The sequence below is a fragment of the Podarcis melisellensis genome (assembly GCF_964234715.1).
Source record: "Podarcis melisellensis genome assembly, chromosome: 1".
Taxonomy (NCBI): Eukaryota; Metazoa; Chordata; class Lepidosauria; order Squamata; family Lacertidae; genus Podarcis; species Podarcis melisellensis.
Window position 1 is genome coordinate 87,983,537 of NC_138528.1, and position 22,066 is coordinate 88,005,602.

Genomic DNA, 22,066 nt, shown 5'->3' on the forward strand with positions numbered 1-22,066 from the left:
AAGAATTTCACAACTTCAACAAGGTAATTTTACAGAGGTTTTCAGTTGTAAGCACTGGGGATGCTTTTCAAAGAGGTTGAAATAACACATATGGAACACCGCAGTACAGAATGATGGACTCTGGGGCTCTCATTACATTAATTATTTGGTGACTGGTATTCTAGATATATTCTTGTGGAATCATAGTGTATACTTCTTTAATGCAAAATGTAAAACTCGAAGTACAAAAAAAGCAGGTACAGTGTTGCAGTGTGGTTTTGTTTCTGTTTTCACTGCGTAGATGCCAGTATCTGTGCTGATCCTGAAAGTAAGTGTAGACCAGATAAGCTTTAGAGAGTTCCCCGCCCCCCCCCCCACTGGAGTGGCGTAGGAATGGAGTGGGCAGATATCCAGTCTTTGTGAATTCTGATATTAATTCAGGGGTGTGGAACATGTGGCCCTCCAGATGTTGCAGAGCTACAACTCCCATAATCTCTGAGCATTGGCCATGCTGACTTGTGCTGATGGAAGCTGAAATATGTCTTCAGGGCCAACGTCCTCCTGACTTGATCTGTGCCTGGATTAAGTACAGACCTTCACGAAGAGGGAGGAGGAGGAGGAGGAGGAGGAGGAGGAGGAGGAGGAGGAGGAGGAGAATATAGCTATCCATGGGACTTTATACTTCTCCCAATATTGCAATACAGCTCTTGGCTCAAAGAAACATGTCAAAATCCACATAATTTTTAAAGAGATAGAACATATACCAAAATAGTATTTAAATATGGATTTGCATGCAATTTTTAATGTAGATCTTTTTTAGAAAAATAATTTGCAGGTGAGTGTAGAAATGGAACAGAATGGACCTATGAATGAGCACATGCTGCAAACAGGAAACAGACAGGTTCATCCATCCCTAAGGGTCAGTTTAGTATGATGGCACATACGCTGGGGTTAGCTGGAACCCCTGAACCCCACCCAGGTTTATACCATTTATTTTAACGAAAGTATTAGTTTCTTTATCATTTATTTGATCACCCTTCAAGTATGCATGAAACCCATGAAGCCATGTCTGTCAGGTTCCCTGACATCCAGGCATACATATTTAAGAACCCACATTTGTCTTTCATAACATACGATGTGACCCAGAGAACTACGGCTCGTGTAATTTGGATGTTACACTATTTGTTTCTCCAGCTTCAACAGTAATGCCAAAAGTGGGTCAGATTGCATGTATGGTGAAATACATAGGTGTGAGTTGTCATCTGGGGGTTCACCTGATTATCAGCATTCCAAGTTCTGTGCTATCTGTATCTTAGCTATAAGGTAACACGGGGACAACATAGGTAGAATTTTTCTAGGCTTTGTAATGGAGTACTATTGCAGATATGACTAAGTGAATGAAATGCTTGGGAATCTGTGTCATTCTCCCACAGCAGAAGTGGTAGTTATGCCTGCATCACTGACTCAGAAATAAGAGCCTCGGAAGCTTGCAGGGGAAAAGATCACTGGAGCAGCAGGAAGGTAAGCAGGAAAGTGATCCTCTTGCATTTGGTTTTTCCTCATTTTAAAAGAGAAAGGTCCCTGCCCTTGATTTCTTGAAGAAATCCTGAAAAAAGTAGGATGCTTTCAGAGACAAGTTCACTCATCTTTAGTTAGACTAACTGAACTAATATCCATTTTAGATATTTAATAAAACTGTGTCCTAATTTATTTTAATTATGGCCTCTTTCATTCCTTATGGCATATGGGAGCAAGGACCTTACAGAAACAAGGTCTTTTCACCTAGCTCTGAACACTGCCCCTACACATACACACACCTCCCACATCCATCCCCAAACCAAGAAATTAATTGGGAGCTTAAAGCTCAAACTAAAAATAAGCAAGATATATTCTGAAAATTCAGGATATATTCATAATGAGGTACGATTGAAAAGCACAGGTTCACATATATGACCTCTTCCGCCCCCTCCACTGATAGACTTTTGCAAGTGATTAATTCCTCACTTAGTGTGAAAACTGGCAAACAAGACCACAAAATATTACAAGCTCACAAGCACTTTTACTAAGCCACACAGTTCACTTCTTTTTTAACCCACTCTTCATCACACACAGTCTCAGGGTGGGGTATATATTAAAGTACAAATTCAAACAGTACAGTAATTCCATGAAAAACATTAAAATCAATCATTATAATTTCTACATCCCTATTTTATAGGGCAAATTAATGCATGCCTATTCAGAAGCAAGGTTCATCAATTACCAGAGGACATGCTAATAATAATACAGTGGTACCTCAGGTTACATACGCTTCAGGTTACAGACTCCGCTAACCCAGAAATAGTACCTCGGGTCAAGAACTTGGCTTAGGATGAGAACAGAAATCGCATGGCAGTGGTGCGGCGGCAGCGGGAGGCCCCATTAGCAAAAGTGGTGCTTCAGGTTAAGAACAGTTTCAGGTTAAGAACAGACCTCCAGAACAAATTAAGTATGTAACCAGAGGTACCACTGTAGCTATGTCTGCAGAGCTTCTTTTCCTGGTCATCTGAAGTGAACTCATCACTAGCAACTTGGAAACTGGATAAGGGGGAAATCACACTTTGGTACAGCAGGCTAGTTTTCAAGTTACTTCCTAAAATTCTGAAATTTCCACAACATGAATTGGGAGGGGGTATTTTATTTTTAACTATGCTTCTAAAAACTGCTACGGTATGCACTAACCTGCAACCTGTAAAGGATTCCATTTAAGCAAAACAGAAAGTGTGATAAGGCAATGACATGTTTTGATCATTCAAACATCTCCTTTTCTTTACCATCCCTTTACAACTTCAAAGCTATCAAATTCTGTTTGTGCATAAAATTTAATCTTTGCACAAATCTGCAGCTTGATTTAATTTGCATACTCCGTCTCCCACAAACTAATATGGAGGGGGGAGAAAGAGAGAGAGAGAGAGAGAGAGAGAGAGAGAGAGAGAGAGAGAGAGGAGAGAGTGAGTGGAAGAGAGGATGCTTCGTGCAACTCCAAATTCTTCCCAGCAATACTTTTTCCAGTTACTCCATTCCACCTAATGTTGGAGGATTAGAATTTTCACTTACAGCAAACTGTACTTATAAGCCACTTGGCTGAAAGAAAACAAAACACACAAGAAGAAGAGAGAATAATTACCTGTCTTTGATGCCACAGAGATCAATGCGCAAATCACTAAAATTCCCCAGGGAACCTTGCTGAACTAAAATGAGGTCCTTGGGCTGGTTATCAATAAAGATGAGTCTCATGCAGCCTTGAAAAGCCGTAATGGGATTTAAACATTTTGAATTGGTAAAATTGTCAGGGCACCCTGTGGGACAGAGAGGGGAGAAAAGAGTGAGATGAAGAATACTTAAATGATAATTTATTTCCTTGGGGGTTCACTGATGGAAGGTCTAATTATTCCTAGTGTTCTCATTGCCTGCTCGATGTGAGCAAGTTACAAATTCTATGGCAATAAATAAAAATTAAAGAAAGAAAGCAGGCAATAATGCTGACAGAATACAGATACTTGGAGAAGCGCAAAGTTTTTGCTTGTCTTTTTTTAAAGCTACAAAGTGCAGTCAAGATTCAGTAAAAGAGTTGCCACTGTTTTCAACTGGAAGTTTGAGGATTGGATCTGAAGGGCAGAACCTACCAGGAGTATCTGTACAAATTCCATTAGGAAGCACCCTTGTATACCAGGTACAGCTGACCCTATCATCTGGACGCAGCTGGCCTTACATCACACACCCTTGTTATCCACTGAGGAGAAAAGAACCTTGTCCAAAGGACAGATCTGGCTATATTAGGTTATTAGGAATCTTTGTTGAATCTGAACTTTGGCTCCACACAATACTAGCATCATCCAAGCTTGGAGGGCAGCCATGCATCCTCTTAAGGTTGACAAGGCACGGCAGGGACTGAGTTAATTAGTGAAAACTTCATTCTGGCCCAAGTGGGTGGAATAACATTCCCATAGCGCAAAGAGGTTTGATTTTCCCTAGTTCTACAGAGATGATGGTGCCCACCTCTCTGTTCTGGGTTGTGACATTTTTTAGAGGATCTGCAAAGAGCTCTCTATGAAATCTTGTTTGTTTGGGGATGGACGCAAACTTGTTGGAGTTGATAGCCACATGTGGCATTTGGTCCAGGCAAGCAGAACTGGTTGGTTAAACATCTGATGCATTATTGGGTTAAGAGCACTCTTTATTCACCTTCCACTTCCTTTGGCTTGGGAGGGGAGGTCTTTGGGGGGGGTGCTTTAGGCATTGCATGCACACCTTATTGAATTCTGGATAGCAGAGCCATGGTGTGCTTGTTGAGTCTGAAAAACCCAAGGTTCATGTTGCAAGGAGGGAGAATGACTTTCCAATCCTTTGTTGTGTGGCCATAGATTGTACAGTGGTATCTCTGGTTACAAACTTAATTCGTTCCGGAGGTCCGTTCTTAAGCTGAAATCATTCTTATCCTGAGGTGCGCTTTTGCTAATGGGGCCTCCAGCGCACAATTTCTGTTCGCATCCTGGGGCAAAGTTCGCAGCTTCTTCTGGGTTAGCGGAGCTCGTAACACTGAATTGTTTGCAACCAGAAGTACCACTGTAACTGTAAACATGCCCAGGAGATGGGAGGGGTCCAATCTTTCCTTATCAAGAACTCACCTACTCAGACTCCTCTGATTTGACCCAGGAATAGGCAAACTCAGCCCTCCAAATGTTTTGGGACTACAACTCCCATCATCCCTAGCTAACAGGACCAGTGGTCAGGGATGATGGGAATTGTAGTCCCAAAAACATCTGGAGGGCTGAGTTTGCCTATGCCTGAATGTGGTTAATTGTGGCTTGTTTGTTTTTTGTTTTTGCAGATCCTCCAGTTTGTTATATTTAATAAATTCAGACTCGTTTTGCATCTTGAGCCTTCTTTATGTGCTTACAAATATTGTCCCCATCTCTCAGCATCTCAGGACTGATATGATGAGATTCTGCCAGGTTATGCTTTCCACACTTTTCACAGTGAGTCCATCTCTCTGAATCCAGGACTTCTTAGTGTTATCATAGAACAGGAAGACCTAATCCGTTATAAGCTTCCATTTCCCTTGTTGCGCTCATTCTGGTTAAGCCCTTGCAGCCCACTAAAATGTACCAAGACTGATTTCGCACATTTCCCTGCCAAAATGGGGAGACTGTCAAGTCAGTGACAAATTATAATATATGACGGGTGGCTCATTTGGGCTTGCTGGGTCACAGATTGTGCAGGCCCATCCAGGAATCAGTTCCACAGCACTTGAGCAAGCAAACTGACACAGGAATAGAATAAAAGGTTCTATATGCCTGGCTAAGCCATGGAATGACCATCGGCTAATACAATTAGGTAATAGTAGCAATGAATTGACAGTTGGCAGATGTCTAAGTATTGGCTCCATGCTGCCTGCTGATAAGGTATGCCCTAGAAACCCTATGCCACCTTTTTCCATATGGCATTTAAATTGCGCTGAGCTTTACACCAGCTTGCTAGGGTCATGTCAGCATCTGGGCTAAGAGTACTGCTACGCTGAGGGAGAATCGGAGAGGGGAAATGAAAATGTCATCTGAAAGCAGTTTGCACTCCGGATATAATCGAGGAGCACAGAGTAAACTCTGTGAAATATCATAGGTGCAAAAGTCAAACTAAAAAGAAGTCTTTAATCCCACCACATCCTGCACAAAGGTTAGCAACAGAAGCGTTGCCACAATATAAAAGCAGTCATCATAGCCAAACAGGGTTAAACTGAGGCAAATGTTGTCCTACCCTTCACAGCATAGTGGGTGGGTGGGTGAAGGGGGGTTAAGACAATGTTGCTGTTGTTATTTTAAAAAGATGCACGCAGCCCATCTTTAAACAGAAGGAAGGAAGGAAGGAAGGAAGGAAGGAAGGAAGGAAGGAAGGAAGGAAGGAAGGAAGGAAGGAAGGAAGGAAGGAACTTTTAGGAAGCAAGAATTTTAAAATCTCCAAAGATAACTCTCAAATACACAGAGGTGCAAAATCTTTCCCACCTTGCTGGTTATTTTTGTTTCTACAGAAAGAAAGATTTGAGTTTATAAGGACTTTATATAGGGGTTAAGATGAACCCAAAAGCAGAGAGCCTGTTAATTGTGCTTCCACAAGGGTGCTTATTTAAATTGCTTACAATGTTACTGTTGTCCTCTTTCTTGATTTTAATCACAGGAGCTTTGGATGGCATAAATACCCACCAAGCCCCTAGCTTGATAACAATTTTTTTAAAAAAAAAAATCTTTCAATTTAAAACTGGAATGCAACACTTCATAGTTATAAAGAAAACTGCTAATTTTTGCGCTCTATGGGTTGATGTTTTCAAAGAGTTTATAACACACATCAATTTTGAAGTACATACATTTGTAAGTATTTTATATTCAAATGCAAGTACCACTTATGGTGATTCTAAAATATTATATTTGGCAGTATAATAGTGCAGAATAACAATTATTTTATTGTGATGCTGCCTTGTCTGAACAAGCAATATGTGACTGGCTCATAGACAAACATATTTGGAAATATGGGAGCAAGCAGTGTCTCCTACAAGCCAAAATTCTGGAGCCTTAGCTAATGTCACACAAATAGAGTTTTTGTGCCCACAGTGATCAGTAGCCAAAACGAGGGAATTACATAATGACCAGCCAAACCTCCCAGAAACCTCTTATATGCTGCTAGACTAGAACAGACCATATGAGATATACAATGTGTACACATCATACCTTTAAAGCATATTTCAATCGCATTCATTCCCTCAAAGAATTCTGGACAGTGCCGCTTACCTCTCATAGAATTGCATTTCCCAGAAAACACTTAAAAAACTATAGGGCTCAAAGTTCCTTGAGGGAAAGAATGTCCTTCAAATGCCATTTAAAGGTATAGTGTATATGCAATCATAGACTCATGTTTGTAAAAGCTCCCAGATCAGATTTTCTTTGGTCTGAACAATTCAGGTTTCTACTATCCCAGGGTATCCCTTTAGATATTTTCTCCCTGGATCCAATCTCCACTTCATTAACAGCAGCTCAGCTAAACAAAGGACGGTTGTTAGAGGGTTTATCCAGAAAGTTTATCCAGAAAGTGATAAACTGTCCTCAGGTTTATAGGTCCAAATCCAGAGATTCCTACTAAACAGATACAAGGGAGTGTGTGCATAGTATTTTTGGGTCAGGTGTGTGTTGCCAAACAATTAATTGGCACTATCTACTCTGATTATGGGACATGGGTGGTGCTGTGGGTTAAACCACAGAGCCTAGGACTTGCCGATCAGAAGGTCAGCGATTCGAATCCCTGTGATGGGGTGAGCTCCCATTGTTTGGTCCCTGCTCCTGCCAACCTAGCAGTTCGAAAGCACATCAAAGCGCAAGTAGATAAATAGGTACTGCTCCGGAAGGGAAGGTAAACAGTGTTTCCATGCACTGCTCTGGTTTGCCAGAAGCAACTTAGTCATGCTAGCCACATGACCCGGAAGCTGTACACCGGCTCCCTCGGCCAATAAAGCAAGATGAGCGCCACAACCCCAGAGTCGGTCATGACCGGACCTAATGGTCAGGGGTCCCTTTACCTTTACCTTACTTGGATTATGTTGTTGTTTTATTAATTAAATTAGTATACCACCCTTTAGGTAAATAGGTAAAGGACCCCTAGATAGTTAAGTCCAGTCAAAGGAGAATATGGGGCTGTGGCGCCCATCTCGCCGGCGTTTATCCACAGACAGTTTTCCGGGTCATGTGGCCAGCATGACTATACCACTTCAGGTGCAATGGGACACCGTGATGGAAGCCAGAGCACGCAGAAATGCCATTTACCTTCCTGCTGCAGTGGTACCAATTTATCTACTTGCAATGGTGTGCTTTCGAACTGCTAGGTTGGCAGAAGCTGGGAAAGAGCAACAGGAGCTCACCCTGTCAGGCGGATTTGAACTGCTGACCTTCCAATCAGCAAGCCCAAGAGGCTCAGTGGTTTAGACCACAGCACCATCCGGGTCCCTACCACGCTATTACCCACAAGTCTCAGGGTGGTTACAACATAAAATCACAGTATAAAAACACAAATTATGTAATAAAACAAAAAAAACCCAGTAACCCCCTCCTTCAAAACACATTTGAAAAGGGCCTTGGACGTCAAACAGTCAAAAGCCTGGTTAAAGAGGAACATTTTTGCCTGGCACCTAAAGGTGTATAATGAAGGCACCAGGACTAGAGCATTGAATCAAGGCATCATATTTCCTCCTGAAGCAGGCAGTCCATATTGAAGCTGAATGTTAGAAGATTCAGGGCAGATAAAATATAAGGGCGACAAATATATGGAGGCGAAGGCTATCCATGGCTACTGGTCACAATGGCCATGTTCCACTTCCACTGGGTAGGCCTTTGAATACCAACTGCTTGTGTGCTTCTCAAAGGCATCTGGTTGGTCACTGTGAGAACATGTTGCTGGGCCATTGACCAGCAGGCTGTTCTTATGCTCTTACATTTTCCCCCAAAGAAAGTGCACACACTCAAATGAGCACATGCATGCACACACATTGTCCACACCACCACCTTTTGTGTCCATATGTGAGCTCAAATAGTGGCAGATATACAGATGATATGAAGACCGAAGAAAGTGAAGAGGACATACTCTTCTCTGCTATTTCTCCTTCTCCAGCAATGTAAAACTAAGTGGAGGTCACTCACCGAAACAAACAAAAGAAAACTTATCACATGGTCTGGAGATCATTTACAGGAAATGTTTAAAGTGCAATCCAGAGCAGTTTAGGTATGATTAGTTCTGACTGAAAGTAATGAAAAAATAAGCACTTATCCCTGCACTTCTCCACTGTGGATTTCAATTGGAACTCAGCATGACAAAACCCTGTACAGATACATCCATCATTGACGTGAAAAGGTGCAATCCACTCCTAACCATTATTATCTGCCTTCCCAAAACTTTCTACCATCTTACTTATATCAAATTCATCAGGCTGCATACAAAGCTGACACATTTTCATTTCAGAGGCGTCTGTGTATTTTGGTTTCTCAGTATATTGTCACTTATCTATTTTGACAGCTAACCCCCAAAACATGTAGCTTTCCAATGGTTTGGGAGACATGTATTGATTGTTTACTAACAGATCCTCTTTTTAAAATAAAATGCATACAAACATACATACATAAAATGTAATAGATAACAACATTGGTTCTTTTAAGAAAAACAACTAACAAAAATGGACATCATTTTTAGTCACCACAACAGCACTGGAAAACAACGTACCTCCAAAATAGTAGCTGTGCCCTGAATAAATCTGTGAAACAGTGGTTGCATGAACTGTAGATGCTACATCATTATCGAGAGTTAGGGTGATGCGATGTCTTCTAGCATTGATGTTAACTGCATGCCACAGACCATCATACAGATTGCTGCCTGGGAAACAAGGAGTGGAAAAGAGATCAACTACTCATGGGGGACAAGAAGGAAGTGGAGGAGGAGGGGAAGCTTGTGAGTAATTACTGTCCTTAAGGAAATAACAAAACTGTCACTCAGGCAATGTCAGGGGGAGCACACACACACCAGGTATAAACAAGCTAACATTAATGAAACTTGTCCCCAGAGCCAGAGTCCTCATGCACTACATGGAGCTGTTACATATATAAATATCTCTATTCATTTCAATGAAGGGGATGGATACCAGTGTATATCCTTGCACCCCACTGAACTAAAGAAGGAAGCCTTTGATTTAGAGGCGCTGTAAATCCTCTGTTCCCTCTTTGTCCCACTAAAGAATTGTTGAATTTTAGACTTTTGTCTTTTGCTTTGGGTTCCCAGTTGTTGTTGGACTACAACTTCCATCACTCCTAGCTAACAGGACCAGCAGCCAGGGATGATGGGTGTTGTAGTCCAATAGCAGTTGGGGACCCAAGTTTGAGAAACACTGTTCTAAATGCATGCTGAGGAGAAGCATTCCCCAAGCTGTACTGAAGCTCCCAGCAGCCCCAGCCAAGTTAGAGAAGGCGGATCATGTCCTTTGTTGGAAACGACTCAATTTCTTTAAACTCTTCCACCAGTCTATGTGACTGCATAAAGCAGGCTGGGGTTTATAAGCTTGAATATAACTATTACAAAGACAAAAGGATAAAAAAAAATGGGGGGGGGTTACTTACCAGAACAAGGAGAGCAAAAGCTAAAAGGATTTTGGTTTGGCTCTACTTAGGATTTCTGCCAAATAATTCTATGGCATCTTATTTTCCTTTGTATTGTAAACTTACTCCATTGGATGCAAGGAAGTTCGTGCATATAAATGCTTATCTTGTTCATAGAACTTTGTCTATTTTTGCTGCAGCAGTTGCTGCTCTAGATTTTAAGGGGCTAGATTTGTTGTTGTGCTTTTACTACTTCTTGTCTTTTGAATTGCTATATCAGCATGCAATAACCTCCACACTATTATCAAGCCAAGGGCATGCTGTCATGTCAACCACAAACCAGCATACTATTGGAATTTTCCCTCTCGATAGATTTGGCAGAGGAAATAAAAGATGGTTCTTCTAAGCTTGAGTTGCCCAATTTTCACTTCCCTTTAAAACAAAGGATACTGTTTTGATGTCATGTTTCATGTTGGAAAGCCAGGGACTGGCCACCTATGAGGCCTACAAGATCTGTTCCCTGCTTCTCTCTCTGGCTCCTTTCCACCTGACCTGGGTGGGTGGCACCCTGTCTGACTCCAGTTATAAAGGCTGCTGATAGATGTTTGTAAAGCACTAGTCCATTTGGTGCATAATGGGGAGAATTTGGCATGGACGGGAGATTAACACACCTCTGTTTTCTGCAGCATTCTACAACACTTCTGCTGTGATACTTCAGTTAAGGTGATACTTGAATTTAACTGGTTTGAAATGAAACAGTTTGATATTGATGTAGTTTTCTGTTACTGATCTTACTGAAGAGTTTATTAAATAGAATCGTATTTTTGGAGACTGTATTTATTATTCATTCATTCATTCATTCCCCCCACCCCCCAAAAAAAACCTATACCACCAATGTGGGAGGTTTTTAGACAGAGGATGGATGGCCACCTGTTGTGGATTCTTTAGCTGTGCTTCCTGCATTGCAAGGTGTTAGACTTGATGACCCTTGGGGTCCTTCCAAGCTCAGCAATTCTATGATTCTATGCAGTGCTTTCCCCCCTTAAAAATGTTTAGGGGTACTGTCATTTTCCTACTCATATTGAAATACTGCTCCTCAATGAGACCAAACTTAGATTCACAAAATGTTTAGAGTTTGGATTTGATATCCCGCCTTTCACTCCCCTTCAGGAGTCTCAAAGCGGCTAACATTCTCCTTTCCCTTCCTCCCCCACAACAAACACTCTGTGAGGTGAGTGGGGCTGAGAGACTTCAGAGAAGTGTGACTAGCCCAAGGTCACCCAGCAGCTGCATGTGGAGGAGCAGAGACGCGAACCCGGTTCCCCAGATTACGAGACTACCGCTCTTAACCACTACACCACACTGGCTCTCATGGTATACCTACCCCTCACACCGGTATGCCTACCCCTGCATCCCCCCAGAAAAAAACACTCATTCTATGATTCTAAAATGCATCAACAGCACTGTATCAAGAAAACCCTGGGTGAACAGATGACTTTCAAACAGGCATCTAAACGTCAACATGGTAGGAACCGGCTGACTTTCACTGTGAACTCATTCCAAAGGGCAAATCATGTGTTTAGAGGAACTTTAATTGTGATGTTTTTTGTTAGCTTCCTAATGTGGATCTAAACACTTGTATCATGGCATGTGTTTGATAAATCTATGGCTATGTTTTCATTGTATGTAGGTACAATAATATATTGATTTATTTACTGTTCTTTTGAGCTGCTTGGAGCTTAATTTGGAAAGCCAGTATAGAAACAAAGAATCCGAAAGAAAGTAAATGTTTCTATTAGACGTGCAATACCTGCACTAACTCCTACATATTTCTCTGTTCCTTTCTGGATGATGAGCGACATCCTTCCATGCTGGAGGTATAACAAGAGTAAACCGGAATCTTCTGACAGCTCCGTGGATAGCAGCAAACCATCCTTGTTCCACGTCCGAAACTGGAAGCTAACTGACAAGCCATCAAGCTGGGGAGTGCCTGGTAACAGCAAGTAACTGTTGTTGGAGCTGTCAAAGGTGATGGGAGTGATTTGTGGTTCTGAGCAGGCAAAAGTCACATTACCCTGGAAAGTAATAAAAACAAGGGGAGGGAGGGGAGGGGAAGGAGACAATGACAGGCAACCATCAAGCTGTTTTCCCATTCAGTGGCTCTGAATATGCTGCAGTTATCACAACAGGAGGACAGGAATATAATGTACCTTTAGGATTGTGTGTATGTATGTGTGCAACATATAGAACCAGACAGTTTCTCAGTTATACAGACACTTCCTTGCTGATTTCCATCCTATTGGTGTGCAGAATGAGTGCTTTGCTGCAGTTTTAAATAAAAATAGGACTGCATTTGCACATTCATGCCCTGGGCCAAGGAAATACACATACACATACATAGTGTTGCACTGGCTGGAAAACAGAGCTTAGATTTGACAGTGGGGTAAGGTGGACATCCTTCTACATGCCTTGACTGGGTTGGTGGCCATAGAACAGCAGCCGAATCCATGCTTTGCATAGAGAAGATACCAAGGTCAGGCTCATTTAACAACAGGGTTGGGAAATATCTCTACATGAGACCCTGGTTCACCACAGTCAGCATCATTACTGGACTTGATGGACATGCAGCCCAGTAAACCATGAGAAGAAAAACTCTTCACAACTTAAGAGGGAGGAGGGGGAAAACTTGCTGGGACCATTGGCTAGGTTTCCCGGGGCTGAAGAGCCAACTGTTCCCTGCCTCCTGATGTATAGGAGTCCAATGTTAGTCCTATAAGCTGCCCTACACAGCATGTGCCTCCATCAAGCTTAGTGGGGCAGGATGATCACAGCATTGTGGAGGTGTATCCACGTTAACTTTGTACATGAATCTTCTTGGTCAGTCAGTTTGGTTTATTGGGTTTAGCAAACAGCCATTACACACAGAAAATAATAACAACATGAATTAGGGTTGCCTTATTTCAAAAAGTGAAAATCTGGACAGAAAAATTGTTGAGCTGTTGTTGGCCAAAGTTGTTAAACTATTTTTGCAAAATCTCAAAAAAAGACATTTTTGAGCTATTTTTAAAGGAAATCTCCAAAAAAGACACTGTCAACATGGGTTGCCATATGTATGGATTTCTCTGGACATTTAAGTGATTTCCTTCCGGACACTATTTACGACTGCCGATTGCTGGCTATGTCCAGGAAATTCCAGACGTATGGCAAACCTAACAGGAATACTGCTACTAATAATGGTTTACATTTCTACTCCCTTACCCCTAGTGGATAAATCATTTTCTGTTCCCCCCTCAAGTTTTGTTACAAGAAATTTAGATGTTCAAAAGGATATCTCTCTTTCGACATTGGGCAGCAAAGACAGGTCTTTAATCTTCACCTTGAACTGATCTTTGCTCACTTTCACTTCAAAACCAAAACTAAACAAACTCTCACTTCCAGAGCACACTGCTTCCAGATGACTTTAAGTTTAGTGTGGTGGGACAAATCCTACCATTTATTTTTCTGACTAACTTTCTGATGAGCTCTATTCCAGTGAGCGCCGGAGCTCTCGGAGCTTGATCTCAACATTGGTTCTGATCCAAACGCTCTCCTGAATGGCAGCTGGACTCCCAGTGCCTTTATTCTTGGCAATTCCATTGTAAATTAATTCAAGCAAGGAATATATCAAGCAATTAAGAATAAAGGAAGAGAAGTGCATTCACAGCTTTCAAAGATAGTACACGGGGTTTTGTGGACAGGGGGAGAGCTGCAACTCACTTGCTTTTGAACCAAGGCACTTTGTGAAATATCAACTGAAATCTGATAAACCCATTCAAGTAAAAGGCCTTCCGTGTGGTGCGGTCTCTCATTAGAAATTATATCTCATTCTAACAGTATTATTAGAATGAACAAAAGATGAGTGATTTGCAGGAAGCTATACGGCGCTTGGGGATTCCCTTATTGAAAAGCTAGGACAAAATGATGGAATAGCTTCTTATCACTTTCAATAGCTTTGAACAATTCTTAGTTGACAAGGGGAAATTAAACAAAGTTCTGGAAAGATGTTTAATTTGCTGCTAACTGAAACAAAAGCTTCAATGGGATCTTTCTCTCTTTTCCTAGATTACAAGACAAAAGTACACTGGAACAAGGAATAAATGCATTTCAATAAGTCCAGTTTGAATGACTCCTTATCTTTAACACCTCCAAAATGATTTCAGCCAGAAGATGGAGTGAAAACCTAATCAAAAACCATATAAATGCTAAACTATGCCAAACATTTTCTCAATAAAACATCTGCCACATTTGCAGGGAGTGGGAAGGGTGGAACTGGGGGGAGAACCTTGGTGGGGCAAGGGTATTCTCAATACATTTAAGGGACTTTCGAGTGTGGGGGCTTTACAGTGAGTGTATTCAGACATAATATTTTGTGGGCAACTTTCCCATGCTTTCTTGTTGAATGAGTTTCAAAGCTGTATTCACACCATTGTGATTTTCCATTGCAATGTCCACAAGAACCACACCTCAAGGTGTGGGAATGGCTTGATGATTACATATCTGAAAGTTTCTTACTCCTTTCCCTCTTGACCACACCACACTCCTCCCCTCACCCCAGTCGCTCATCCTACACATGCATACCGTCTTCCACAGTTGAATAAAGGCTAGTTGTAGTGCAATCCTAATTATGTCCACTCAGAAGTAAGCCCAAGTGATTTCAGTGCTACTCACTCCCAGCCAAGTGAAGTTAGGATTGCAAGCTTTGGTCTGTAGCATTCCCCATCCCATCAGAAACCTCTATATCATTACCTAAAACACCCACAAGTTTTATAAACTTGTGTGTGTGTGTGCGTCTTAGTTCTTAGTGGAGAAGATCCAAGAGGAGGAGACAAGGCTTTCTGCATAACCTGTGAGGCAATCCTGGCCATGTGTGTCCTTCCAGACCTGGAATAACCCAACCCCATTCCCGCAATATATTGGATGTTATTCGTCAGGGACCATGCTGAGAAGGGCTTCACTGAGGAAGAATGATGGGAGCCACCCCCTCCTCCTGATCCTGAATCTTCCTAGGAGCCAGAGGAGAGTATAGATTTGGAGCAGTGGTTTGCAGAGGGGCATAGTTCAGAAGGCAGAAGCTGGGAAATACTGGATGGGGAACAGCTAGCAGAAGAAACACTAGAAGAGAGAGAGTTAACAGATTCACAGTCTCTGGATAGCATCCATTCCCATCTCCCAAAGTCCAGGAGAGCTCAGAAAATGGCAGAACAGAAAAAAACAGCAGCTCAGATTAAAAAACATAGGAGTGACGTAGATTAATAGGGACAGGAGAGGGTGTGATTCTTAATTGGGAGCACCGCCATTTCTAGGAGAGATGTTCTTTGTTCTCTCACTGTGATTATTAAAGTTTCTAACTGGTAAGAAGACACATTTTCCTTGGTTCTGCTTATTTACTGCCACGTTGGTGGGAGGGACAGGGAGCTGATTCCCTGAAGCCTGACATTATTAGATGTTAATCAGCCAACAGCCTGGGTAAAGAGAAATGTTTTCACCTGAAGCCTAAAGGTGTGCAATGAAGGTGTCAGCTGAACCTCCCCTGCCCCCCACCCTAAGCTAGTGATTCTTGAGCTGCTAAAGATTTAAGTTCTCCATTTGTTCCCTGCTCACACAAGTCATAAAAACATGTTAAGTCTTCCCTGGAGTGTGCAGAAAGCATAGAACATTCACAGCCCAATAATGGGGCTCTGAAGGTTGTGAGGCAATTTCAAAATTGACCCTTAAAAATATGATTGCTTTATTGTTTCATCTGATGAGAAGATGCCATGGGCACTGCTTCACTTTATCATAATCCAATCCTGGCTGAGGTCCAGATAAGATTGCCAGATGTCACTTATTGAATGTGATGGTTGTTTAGTGCAAAGACTGTCTTTTGTTCCAGTACATCCAGCCTTGCAGAACATGATATTCATTCCATATGTCAGAAGGGCAAGAACTCTGTTAAAGTTCGTACAACAGATGGCCAAATTGCTACTGTGGGCTTCCCCCACTTTTTCTTATTTTGGGAATTTTGATATATCATGTCAAGATGCGGAGTCAACACAAATCTGAAGTGAATAGGGTAGTGATAGGGCAGTTGATAGCAGCCATGGCTCCCAGTATGATTCTGAGCACAATTCAAAGTGTTGGTGCTGACCATTAAAGCCCTAAATGGCCTCAGCCCAGTATACCTAAAGGAGTGTCTCCACCCCCATCATTCAGCCCAAACACTGAGGTCAAGCACTGAGGGCCTTCTGGCAGTTCCCTCACTGTGAGAAGTGAGGTTACAGGAAACCAGGGCCTTCTCGGTAGTGGCGCTGCCCTGTGGAACGCCCTCCCATCAGATGCCAAAGAAATAAACAACTATCTGACTTTTAGAAGACATTTGAAGGCAGCCCTGTTTAGGGAAGTTTTTAATGTTTGATGTTTTATCATGCTTTTAATATTCTGTTGGGAGCCACCCACAGTGGTTGGGGAGGCCCGGCTAGATGAGTGGGGTATAAATAATAATATATTATCATTATCATTATTCATCTCCCTGGATCTGGATCCTAAAGGAACATGATTGTGGTAAGCAGACAGATTCTTCATTTGTAGATCTGACTTACAAGATTTCACTGTTTGTCTGATATCACTGTTTGGTAACACTTTATACACCCTCATTCTTCATAACTGAATTTTGCTTTCTTTGGAATTTGGGAGTGCAGATGGTTATCCTGCAGCCATTGCAGATTTGTGCCTGCAGAGGGTCTATGAAGCTCTTAGAATGAACATCACCAGGCACATCTGGACTAAGCTGGTCAGCCTGTTTCCTGGCAATCTTCCTTAATAATAGTGTGCAACCAAACATGGCAGAGGTAGATGTTTCCAGGGCTAGTCTTGAGGCTTAACAACTTTGCCTGTCAACTTAATGCCCCAGTTTGGTTCTGGATGGCAGATATATTGTGGCCAGTTCTCAGTTCAGGAGGTTGCACAGGATGGAAAGGCAAGTAGTTTGTCATCTCTGTGGGTAATTTAGTGACCTTGGTCTTTGCTACAGGTTACTGAACATTCCCTAAATGAATGTTCAAAAACTGTTGACTTTCCTTTTTCTAAGGAACAAAGTAAAGATACAGGAACTTTGTCCTCCTTTTTATCTGGTAACTAATTGTGCAACCCTACTGGTACATTTGCACACCCATATCCAAGACAGATGAAATTTTTGAGGTGACTGGATGTATATTATAAATGGAATACAGTACAGCCACTGCTTCTGAGCAATTGAATACATACAGGAGGGGCCATGCTGGCTAGTCAGCTTCCTTTTCAGCACTTCTCACTGATTTGGTGAGATTAGCATGAATGAGGGTCAAAACCACGTGAAAAAATGACACTAGATCTTAGCTTGTCCCTAGTGCCTTCCCTGGAACAGTTGCTATTACAGCTGAACTCACTTTAACTGAAAAAGAAAAGGATAAAAAAACCCTCAAACTTTTCCCTAGCTGTGAAATAGAATAAGAAGTTTCTATCCTCCAGAGGGAAACTAGAAGATCAGACATGTCTAGCTGCTAAAAACTCCATCTAGCACTCATCTGGCATTTACGAACTCCATTGAGTCCAATGTTTCCAGTCTGATTAACGATTCCTTTAACAGGTACTGAAATGTACTCCAAAGGGACTTCTGCTGCTGTTATTACAATTTGAACTTCCTAAATTCAGGCAATTAAACAGAGATATTTAACATTTCCTTGGTAGATACTGCCTTGACCCTCATCCACTTGGGAAAGAGGTCTGTCACTATCTATTTTCAGGAGTAACATGGCAAGCAAGAGAATTTCCTTTGTTGCAAACAGGCCATTGTAGAAGCTATCAAAGCAGATACAAATTGTTTAGTTTAAAACATTAAGCGAGAGGCAGTGCATATTTGGAACATGTCTTGGCATGCAATATTGCCTTTAAAAAGAAATCACCTAACAGAACCCTAAGGAAATGCTATGTAATCTGACTAAGAGGAGGTCTTAGCAATCATCCCGAGACTGTCTCTGTGTATAGCATCAATGAGTGAAACTTAATTCTCTATTTCTTGCCTATTTTGCTGATTACTCAAGTGTGGATTACTATTTTATCAGAAGAAAGCTGAAGTCTGTGAGTGCGGGTGATGAGGATAATTAAATTCCAGCAGTTACAAACCCAGGAGACATAAAAGTAATCTCTCAGCTCAGTGTCCCATCCTACGCTGATGCTGCTAGATTTAACACCTGGGTGAGTGCTGAGGGTGCCTTTCAGTTAGTCTGGATCTTCAGCTCCTTAAACTTATCATCTTGGGTCTTCCAGAAGGAAGCATTTCTAAACATATTAATAAAAAGTGTATGGCTAATACAAGCATTGTGTTGGAATACCACAGTTAGGATGTCACAGAAATTCTTTGTGTGAAGTCCCATGCACAGCATTCATTTAAAGCACACTGCTTCCTCCCCAAAATCATGGGAACTACAGTTTAAGGGTGATGGGGATTGTAGCACCATGGCACATAAACTATAGCTGCCATATTTCTTTGAGGGAAGCCATGTGCTTCAGATTTGCTGCAAGTGAAAGGTGAAGCACAAGGCCTCCAGTTAACCCAAATAAAGTTGAAGCAGGGTTGGGATTTCTTAATTATAATACTTTTTGTATGCACATACGTCTGTATTGGAGCAGTTATGAAGGGTGCTCACATGTAAAAATACCATTTCCTTCTTTAAAATATTTGGGAGAAATGGTCATTTCTTTCTTGGCCTCGAATTACTCAAACTTTGATAGGAAAGGCCACAATTGATATGCAAACGTCCTCTCCATAAGCGATGTGATACACACATGCATTTTTCATTCAGTATCTGAGTACCTGAGTATGTAACGATTTCATAAGAAATAATCATGATGCTCTCATTATGCAGGCAAAAAGTGAAGAAGAACGTAGCTATTCATGCTGATTATTAGAAATTGTTTCAGAGATAATTTTTAGCCTTGCTTGAGAGTAGAAGTCAGAGAAGAAGAAGAAAAATCTCCTTAAGGAAGGCCTGTACTTACTTAATGGTCATATAAAGAGGATAATGGGGTCTTTTGTCAGCAGAGAGGACACTTCAATTATTGGGATGCTCTTAATACAGAAGCTCTACTGTACATAACTAAGCTAATATTTTCAGGAGAAAAGAGGTGAAGTCACTGATTGTCATTAAAGAGCAGAGGTTCTCATATACTTGAATTCCTTTCTTGGGAAACTTTTATGTCCCTGCTCAGAAAAGTATCAGATAACAGAACTGAAAGGGCTCAACAGAATGATATTTCATCCCTTTGAGAGACTTTGAGGATCATATGCTTGGCTAAGCAATTCTGAATTTTCTTTATCTGAGTCTCCTAAGCTTTTAGGTCACTGGCCAACAGCGCAACAAAAGATTTTACTGCCTTCACGCTTGCGGTAACCGAGCATTATCACTTCATTACCTGGTCCAGTAGCTGAGACGCAACTGCAGAGGACAGCAGCAGCCAATTTTAAAAATCATAAATCATTCTACTAAGAAACAAAGGTAAAAACAGAAAAGGGAATCATAGACAAACATAATATAGATAGCTTGATATTTCCCTCTTTTCAATAGAGAAGGAAGCAGAACCAAAGGCTTGTCTTTCAAATTCACCTTGCCAGACAGGACATCTAAAAGTGGTGAAATAGCACAAAGGCAGATTTAATACTTTGTGCCGAGTCAGGGGTATAGTGACCTAAAACCTATCCAGTTTTATTCACTAGGACTAAAATGTTTTAATACTTTCATTAAAACACATCATTAAAATGGAATGCACTAGGGCTGCATTCATACCAGACATTTAAAACACATTTTCCCCACACAAAGAATCTTAGGAACCAGAGTTTGTTATGGGTGCTGGGAACTGTAGCTCTGTGGAGTGGGCTAAACCACATTTCCCAGGTTTCTTTGGGAGGGGTGTTTTAAATATGCTTTAAATGTGTGGTGTGTATGCAGCCTTGAATTCTGTTTGCCTTCCATGTTCATTTCTGAAAACCAGTCCTTTTCAGATGATTGGGATCTGCCTTTTACATCCTACTGGGCATTCTCAAGTCATTGGGTGTATCTGAAGTAGCTCATTGGGTCATGGCCACAGATGGCTGGTTTACAGAATGCAAAAGTAAAGTAGGATATATTACTATGGACTGCAGGTAGAGGACGCCTTTTTTTGAAATAATCCCTGCAAGCAATACCCCAGCACACCAGTCTTCCTGTGCTACTTTTCTACTTGAACAGAATTGGACTTCGGGGATGCAATTACATTTTTAAGTTAGAGGACTTGAATAGCTGGGAGGCTTGCCATTCAACTGTCCATTGACTTTTATTTGCATTCTTCTGTTAGAATTAATTGTCTTTTGTACTGTTAGGAGAGATAAAAGGTGTTCAATAGCTTTTTTAAAAAACTGGGAGAGTGTTTGTGAAGAAAATCAAAGCTGAAACATGACTGGAGTTAATAAGAAGTAAATGTTTTTGTTGCCATGTTAAATAGCTGTGAATGTGCTATAAAGATATAGGATTTGGTTTGACCTCACCAACCTCTGCATTTGACTATAGAAAAATAGCCAAATGGCAGCTTTCTAATGGGGTAATGGGCCATCAGCCCATCAAAGATTCCCCACCAGATCGTAAATGAACAATAATTCAGCAGATCAGCATTCTGTCCCATTATCCAAAAATAAACATCAACGTTCAGTCAATTTCTTAGCTTCATCAGTGGCCAACGACTAGGAAAGTTTTCTGCCAGTGTCTGTTCAGCAACGCATACCGCAACCACTTCAAAACTTAGCTGGTTATATTTTAAGCCTGTCTGACTCCAGGCAAAAGGGAATGAATTGAATAGTCTCCTTCCATTCATAGAAGAATATTTGATCTAGGAGAAGATTCCACTAACGGAAGAGTAGGCAATTTCTGAGGATAACCCCTGCACCCTTGAATACTTGCTCCAGAGGGTTGCACGGCATGGAAGATTTAGCATCCTACACTGGAGCAAATACTCTTTCACAACCAGAATGACTCCTCCTGTTGAAAAAACTGGCACCATTGGATACAGCCCCCAACCTTTTGTTTCCTTGCTTCTGACCTGAAAAAGTCCTCTGTGTACTGCTATCCATCTGACGTGCTTTGATAATAATAAGGGTTTTGAGATCAAAGGTACTCAATATTTCCTTAAAAGTGAGATTAACATCTACGTGAGATTTAAGGTGGTTCAAAGCACTTTACTGATGGTGTTTAGAATTCACAGAAAGAGAATGCATTATTAGCTTAAATTCAGCTGTCACTGAGAATTTTTCTTTACGCTTTTGATACTACCCATTTTGGTTCATTTCCCCAGACAGCCCATTTTGTTGCCAAAATGACCCATTATTCAGAATTGTCATTCCCACAGTCTGCACTGGCGTCTGACCCTGAAGCCTCAACGTTGCATGAGGGAAAAACACATGCCTGCTTGCTAAAGAAAACAAAAAGTCATTTCATTTTGCTGTTAGATCTCACCAACACCTGAAGCTCTCCCTGGCATTTCAAAATTCAAGCTAATTGGTGGAAGAAGAAGAAGAAGAAGAAGAAGAAGAAGAAGAAGAAGAAGAAGAAGAAGAAGAAGAAGAAGAAGAAACCTTGAAAGGTCTCAAGAATCTTTTTATGTTGGTGGTATATTTGTAAATTGCATAAAAGCCTATTTATTGATTAAATAATAACAACAATAACAACATACTGTAAAATATCTAAAGTGGTGTACAAATTGCTGCTGTGCTTATATTATCAGGATAACAACTTATTTCAAATAGGGCCAGCCTACCTATGAGGCGAACTAAGGCAGCTGCCTTGGGCAGCAGAATCCCATGGGGGCACCCTGCCTGCCCCTGCCACTGTCCCCAATGGAGAAGTGAGGAG

At 41.4% G+C, this 22,066-nt stretch overlaps 1 protein-coding gene across 2 annotated transcripts in view; it reads right to left on the reverse strand.

The window, feature by feature from the left end:
* The window catches only part of CNTNAP5 (contactin associated protein family member 5), a 302,323-nt gene that overhangs the window by 135,446 nt on the left and 144,811 nt on the right, over positions 1–22,066 (reverse strand). For both annotated transcript variants that reach the window (XM_081885529.1, XM_081885528.1), the window contains 3 exons: positions 11,944–12,208; positions 9,268–9,417; positions 3,143–3,314 (listed from right to left, as the gene is read on the reverse strand). In XM_081885529.1, coding sequence (XP_081741655.1) covers positions 3,143–3,314; positions 9,268–9,417; positions 11,944–12,208 — 587 coding nt within the window. The remainder of the gene's footprint in view (positions 1–3,142; positions 3,315–9,267; positions 9,418–11,943; positions 12,209–22,066) is intronic.